Genomic DNA, 6,979 nt, shown 5'->3' on the forward strand with positions numbered 1-6,979 from the left:
CCCACCCCCAACCCTGCATCAGAGCTTCCATTACCAGCACCATTTAGCAGATCTGGAAACTGAGGCCACTCCGTGTGATCTGGCAGCTAGCAGGGGGTGACATCTAGATTGGAGCCAGGCTGATATCCCCTTGCCCCCTGCCCACCTTTGTGTACAGTGCTAACACTGCAGTCTCTCAAGCAGTCAGCAATGGCTGGTTTTTGCCTCCTTCCTGCCCAGTGCCCAGAACAACCACTACACCTCAAGCCACAGATACAGATGGGGTCATTTATTCCAGAAAATGCTTGAAGAAACCCCTGGGCCGTGTGCAGAGAAGCACCAGTCCTCAGGATTCTCCAAGCCAGCCCTGCCCCCGGGCAGCTGAATCCCGGGCTCTAGTTCCTTCCCTGAGCAGAGAGAAGGGGTCCAGGGCAGGGTCCCCTAATAGGGAGTGAAGGAATGTGGGGTGGCTCCCCAGCTCAGGCAGAGGGGAAAATGAGAAACCCACTGAAGATGCTGTCGACTTCAGGACCGTGGTAAATGCGACCCTTTTCGGGGTTCTTCTCGATCCACACTTGGTCCCCCCTCTGCAGCTGGAGCACAGTACCCCCTGAGATCACCTGGAAGAGCCCCTTGCTGTTGGCATCACAGAAACCCAGGGAACTCCTGTCTCGGCCCTGGGAGGAGGACTTGATAAACAGACAGAGATCCCACTTGGAGGTCACTTGGAAGGTGAAGTAATAGAAACCAGGCACCGCACAGATGAAGCGGCCCGTGTTGCTCTGGTATGGGCCCTCCTCGTTGGTGATGACCTGGTCGAAGATAATCACATTGCCATCTGTCAGTGGGTTCTTCCGAATGGCTGAGAAAGCTGGCCTGGGCTGGTCCCTGATATTGCCTGGGTTGCCTTTGATGCCCTTCAGTCCTGCGGGGCCTCTGCTCCCCGGGGGCCCAGTGGGCCCTGGGAACCCCATGTTGCCGGGTTTTCCAGGGATTCCATCCTCTCCCAGGTCTCCTTTAAGGCCTCGGATGCCCGTCCGGATGCCAGGAGCTCCTGTGCGGAAAGAGCAGATTGGTGGATGAGGGCATCATGGGTATGGAGTCCAGAGCTGCCAGTCCTCACAGAAAAAGCCTTTGCTTTAAAGAGACTGAGTCAGACTGGTCTGACTGGCTGTGTGGCGCTGGGCAAGCATCCCAACCTCTCTGAGCCTCTGCTTCAGCCACAAAAACAGGGCGAAGCAAAGGCAGTCCTGTGACAGACCCCGAATTCTAGGAAATGTGGGGCTCTCTGGCTGCTCAGTTGAGTTCTGCCCATGGCTGTATCACCTCACATGTCTCCAGGTCACCAACTCCTTTCTCAGATTTGGGACCTTAGACGGGGACAGGATGTGTGTGTGTGTGTGTGTGTGTGTGTGTGTGCTTGTGTGTCAAATTGTCAGTGTTGGTGAGGGTCCCTTTCAGCCTGCTGAAGACCCAGAGACCGAGGATGACAGGGGACTTTCCTTCGTGCTCTGGGCTCTGGTCATAACTCCCTCCCTTCCAGTCCCCCTCAAGGTGATGTGTACTAACAGGGTAGCGTGGGCAGAGGGGCAGGGATAGAGTAGGGGGCTGGAAGGAAACGCGAAGAGCGGTTGTTATTGGCTGATTTTTCTTACATGGTTTTTGGTTTCTTTTTTTTTTTTTTTGTTTATTTGCTTGTTTGAGACAGAGTTTCTCTGTGTAGCCCTGGCTGTCCTGAGACTCACTTTGTAGACCAGACTGACTTTGAACTCACAGAGATTCATCTGCCTCTGCCTCCAGAGTACTGGGATTAAAAGTGTGCACTACCACCACCCAGCCTAATTTTTTGTTTGCTTGCTTTTGGGTTTTTATTTTTGTTTTTGTCTCTTTTACAGGCCAGGCAGGGCTCATTGCTATGGGTTGACTTTTCCCTACACCCCAGGCAGGGTTCTGCCTCCATTTTACAGAGGAGAGGGTCTGTAACTTGTTTGAAGTCAACCAACAAGGCAATGGCTCCTGACTCCAGATTCTAGGCTCTGTTATTTAGACCTTTGGCATCCATCCTCCATGTAGCCTATTCTGCAGAGGAGGAAATGGGAGGGTCATGGAGGAGCTAGAAGGGTCACAGGGAGGCCTGGGGTCAGGGACAAGGTCCCAGAGAGAGAAGGCTGGGCCCACAGTTCCCGGGAGAACTGCACATTGTGGTGGCTTCCTGGAACCCAGACACACCACTGCTTCTCAGGACCGTCCCTAGGCCATTGCTTTGAGAACGGCAGGATGGGGCCCAGGAGAGAATGCTTACCTGGTTCCCCTCTCTCTCCTTTGAGACCCGGCCTCCCTGGGCGGCCAGGATTTCCTGCAGCCCCATCCTTCCCATTGGGTGCTCGGCAGACATCCTGGGTCACTGTGGATACCAGGGTCACGGCCAGCACACAGGCTACCAGCCATCCCCGAGAGGCCTCCATGACGTCCCTGTAGAGACACACAGGAATCCTGGGCAGGAGGACAACCAGAATCCATCTGTCCCCACAATGAATCCCACAGGCAAGGTTCTGGGACCCTGTCTGGAACCTTCATGTCCTCCCATGATTTACACATGTCCTCAGCACCTGTAATCAGTCATAAGTCCCTAACCCTAGCCCTAATAATAACCTTGATCCCTAGCCCTAACCATAATCCCAACCTTAGCTCTGACCTTAAGCCTAACACCCAGTCCCTACCCTAAATCCTAATCCAAGCCTATAGGTGTTAGCTCTAGCTTTAATCCTGACCTTGACTTTAACCCTAACCTTAATCCTACCTCCTAGCTCTAGCCTGGATCCTGACCCTGACCCTGGTCCTGACCCTGATCTTAACCTTAGTCTTGATCCTGACCTTGACCCCGATCCTCACCCCAGCTCCAAACCCCAACACCTTTCCCCCTGCACCTGCTCAGCGCATGATCCAATACCCACATAGACCTCCTCGCTCTGTGGACACGCAGGCTCACATACTCCCACACATGATGGATCTCATTGAACAAATATTTACCAAGCGTCAGCACTGTTTTAATTACAATCTCCGGCCCAGATGGCAAGCTATGCACACTCACAAGCTTTCACAGACATCTGCCGGCTCCCCGGCAGCCTCGGCCCCCTTTCTACATCCATACACGGATTGACTGTCACTGCAAACCCCTCTGCTGGTCCAGCTGCCGGACTCTGGCTCCCCCACCCACCTCTTGGCTTTCTGTGGTTTTTGATGGAAGAGAGACAGGACCCATTAACTCTGTTAGAACCGTGGGTCTGACTTCTCTCACCTCACCTTCCCCCAAGCTTTGGCCAGAGGATAGGATCCCTCCACCCGTCAGGTCTGGGTCTTAAATCAGTACCCCCCACCCCATACATCCTTCTATAGAACCAGCTAACAGCAATGTTCTTCCCTCCCTGCCTCAGTTATCCAGACCGGTTCAGCTACCCTGTTATCCAGACCGGTCCTGCTACCTTGTTTTCCCAGCCGCCTCACCTGCCTCCGTGGTCTGCTCAAACTGGATGTTCTGGTACTTTGCTGGTGGTGGGACACCCATCAGCAGAGGGTGTCGCCAGGGTGCTGCCGAGTTTCACATCCTTTCCCACTTCCCCTTCTTGGAATCTGCCCCCTGAACTTCCCCAGGGCCAGACACCAGGCATGGAAATTTTAAGCAAACCTCAGCAAGACTGGGACACGGGATGTCCTATCCCAGCCCCAGTTACGAGGAGGGGGCTCTGGGAGAGCAGGTTGGGGCTTTGGGATCCAGAGAAGCAAAGAACATCAGGGCAGAAGGAATCTGTCTTCGAATCAGTAACTTGGGGGCCTTTTTTTCTTGATTAGGGAAGACACAAGAGTTCATGGCCAAGTGCTTGTAAAATTCAGAGAAGGAACAAAGAGTCTGCTGGGAGCAGAGAGGACAGACCACTGAGAGGTGGAGGCATGCGGCAATCGGTTTCAAGCTCACCACTTCCTAGTAGCCAGTCTTTAGGAAGTTGCCACATCTCTTCTCTCTCAGTTTCTCTTTCTTCCATTCTCTCTGTCTCTCTCCCTCCCTTCCCTCCTTCCTTCCTTTCTTTTTTTTTTCCCTTTGTTTTCTTTAAACAGGGTTTCTCTGTGTAGCCCTGGCTGTCTCTGGAACTCACTCTGTAGACCAGGCTGGCCTCTGCCTCCCGAGTGCTGGGATTAAAGATGTGCGCCACTGCCGCCCAGCTACCCAAGTCCTTTAAATCAATATTTAAAACAAAACAACAGGGCCACAAGGCTGGCGTGCGCTTCAGCTTGGAGACTTACCTGACATGTATAAGGTCCCAAGTTTCATCCCAGCAATGTTTTTCTTTTAAAAAAAAAGACATATTTGTTTATGCAATATTTGCATACATATTTGCAGGGTTTTCTTGCTGTTGTTTAATATACCATTACACCAAGTAAAGTGGCATATGCCTGTAATTCTAGCACTGGGGAGGCAGAAACAGGAAAGATCAGGAACCCAAGGCCACCTTGGTGAGTCTGAAGCTAGCCTGGGCTACATGAGGCCCTGTATAAAGGAACAACAGAAACCAAAACAAGGGCCGGAGAGATGTCTCAGCAGGTAAAGACACTTGCCATCAAGGTTGGTGACCTGAATTGGCTTCTGACCTCCGCTTGTGGTACACAAGCACTCCTACACGTGCCTAAATAAATAAGCAAGCAAATCTAACAGAAGTTTCTTGGAACATGTCAGCTTTTGTGGCCTAGGAAGGATGAGACCAGCAGAACTTCACCGGCTCAATGAAGGCACCCAAAATTCACGTTTGTATCTACAGAGAAAAGAGAAGGAAGGAAGGAATTCCATCAAAATAACAAGAGTTCTGGAAAGTTAGTAAGATTGCTGTGTTAGAAATAAAACGGATTAAAGTTCTTTTGGGATCAAGCCCGATGATTAGAGTTCAGTTCCTCGGAGCACAGGGTGGAAGATGAGAACCCACTTTAGAAAGTTGACCTTCGACCTCCACATGGACTCTGCATGTAAGCACAAAATATATAACTAAACGTAATGCAATTTTTTTAAAAAAAATTATAGTTCTGTGGGACAATAAAGCCTAGAGGAAACCCATCATTTACATCTCTATGAGGTTAAAATAATCCTGAGTTATTAATTTTCTCCCGTTCACAGCTGTCTTATAGAGCAAACAGTGCATTGTGCAAAGTGACATTTCCGTGAAGTGGCAGGCGACCCTTGGCACTACTTAGACACAGCTCGAACTTGGCTTTGAACGGACATGGTTATCTGCCTGCCTTGTTCCCACACGCTGGGTGGTTTTCCTCATCAGGCTGTGTGCACACCCCTGCAAGAAGTCCAAGCATTCACATTCGCACACATAGCATTAGCCTGGAAAGGAGTGGCCCAGGGCTGGGGAGATGGCTCAGTGGGGAAGGTGCTTGCCTTGCAAGCATGAGGACCTGAGTTCAATCCCAGGAACTCACGCAAAATTGCTGTGTTGTAGTGGCATGCCTGTTTATAATCCCACTGCTGGGGAGGTGGAGACAGGTGGGCCCCATCAGTGAATTCCAGGCCAGCAAGAGACTGTCTGAAAACAAAGACCACCAAGGCAGGCAGAGCACCAAGAAAGACACCTCGGGTTGTCCTCTGGCCTCCACATGCCTGTGCATACACACCCTCGCACACCAAACACACACACATATGCATGCACACACACCGCATGGGTCAGCAACAACTGCAGCAATATTGCACAGGGAACATCTTCAGGCCCATACATTGTGAGTGGGCCCTTTCTTTCCTGTCTACAGAGCTCAGACTCATGGAGGGGAGGCAGTAGACTGAGACAGGAGCAACACTCATGAAGTCATGGTTCATGCTTTCAGATGCATAGTGGAGTCAGGGACCTAAGGAGTAACAACAGCAAAATGTGTGTGTGCATTGGTGCGTGTGTGAATGTGTGGGCACACGTACGTGTGTGTGCATATACATGTGTGCATGTATGTGTATGTGCGTGCATGTGTATGTGCGTGCATGTGTGTGCATATATGTGTATGTGCGTGCGTGTGTATGTGCATGCGTGTGTGCATGTGTGTGCGTGCGCGTGTGTGTTTTCTACTGGGGATTGAACCAGGGCCTCACACACACGAGGCACACGGGGCACATGGGGCACACTCTCATCACTGTGTCACATCCCCAGCTCTCCTTTTACATTTTATTTTGAGACTGAGTCTCTCTAAATTACCCAGGTCGAGTTTGAATTCATTCTGCAGCCCAGACTGGCCTTGAACTCACAATCTTCCTGTCTCAGCTTTCCTACTTAGCTGGAATGATAGGCCTGCACCACCAGACCTAGAAAAAAAATGTATATACATGTATGTCCTTTCAACTATCCAGATTCTCTCTGGTGGAATTGTCTCTCAGATCAGCACCTTAGGCGAGCCCTGTCTTGTGGCAGTGAATCTGTTGGTAGGCAGGACTGTGGCTCCAGGGACAGCACTTGCTGAGCATGTATAAGCCTGGGTCTAATCCCTGGCACTGAAAGAAAAAAATACTCCTGGAGGAAATATCCAGAGAAAATGCCACTTGGGAGGACATATTAGCATTCTGCCACGGTCCTCTGCTGTCCCTCTGGGCTTTGGTGTTAGGACAGATTTTCCCTTCAGTGAGCAACTGACTAATGCTAACCAATGCTCCCTCCCCAAAATGAGCTGTATCTTTTTTTTTAAAGATTTATTTATTTATTATATATACAGTGTTCTGCTTGCATGTATATTTGCACACCAGAAGAAGGCACCAGATCTCATTACAGATAGTTGTGAGCCACCATGTGGTTGCTGGGAATTGAACTCAGGACCTCTGGAAGAGCAGTCAGCGCTCTTAACCTCTGAGCCATCTCTCCAGCCCCAGAGCTGTATCTTTGAAGATGGGAGGACACAGTGAAAGGAGCTGAGGTAGAACTGGGGATGGAAAGTCTTCCCTACCCTGCTCATCTCAGAAGCTAGCGCAACACCC

General features: G+C 50.8%; 1 protein-coding gene across 1 annotated transcript; it reads right to left on the bottom strand.

Annotated features, from left to right (window-relative positions):
- Window positions 1-253: 253 nt before the first annotated feature.
- Window positions 254-3,615, bottom strand: C1qa (complement C1q A chain). The gene is made up of 3 exons (XM_075946173.1): window positions 3,484-3,615; window positions 2,282-2,451; window positions 254-1,033 (listed from the first exon to the last, which is right to left on the bottom strand). Exons 2-3 carry the CDS (start codon window positions 2,442-2,444, stop codon window positions 459-461), a joined length of 738 nt encoding a protein of 245 aa, XP_075802288.1. The 5' UTR covers window positions 2,445-2,451; window positions 3,484-3,615; the 3' UTR covers window positions 254-458.
- Between the last annotated feature and the right edge of the window lie 3,364 nt (window positions 3,616-6,979).

This window comes from Microtus pennsylvanicus, chromosome 13, assembly GCF_037038515.1.
Source record: "Microtus pennsylvanicus isolate mMicPen1 chromosome 13, mMicPen1.hap1, whole genome shotgun sequence".
In the NCBI taxonomy this organism is placed as follows: domain Eukaryota; kingdom Metazoa; phylum Chordata; class Mammalia; order Rodentia; family Cricetidae; genus Microtus; species Microtus pennsylvanicus.

Bases quoted from the DNA above. Each gene is read 5' to 3' on its own strand.
- C1qa (XM_075946173.1), bottom strand. From the start codon at position 2,444: ATGGAGGCCTCTCGGGGATGGCTGGTAGCCTGTGTGCTGGCCGTGACC. The intron at 1,034-2,281 runs GTAAGCATTCTC...CTTTCCGCACAG, and splicing joins AGGAGAGAGAGGGGAACCAG to GAGCTCCTGGCATCCGGACG.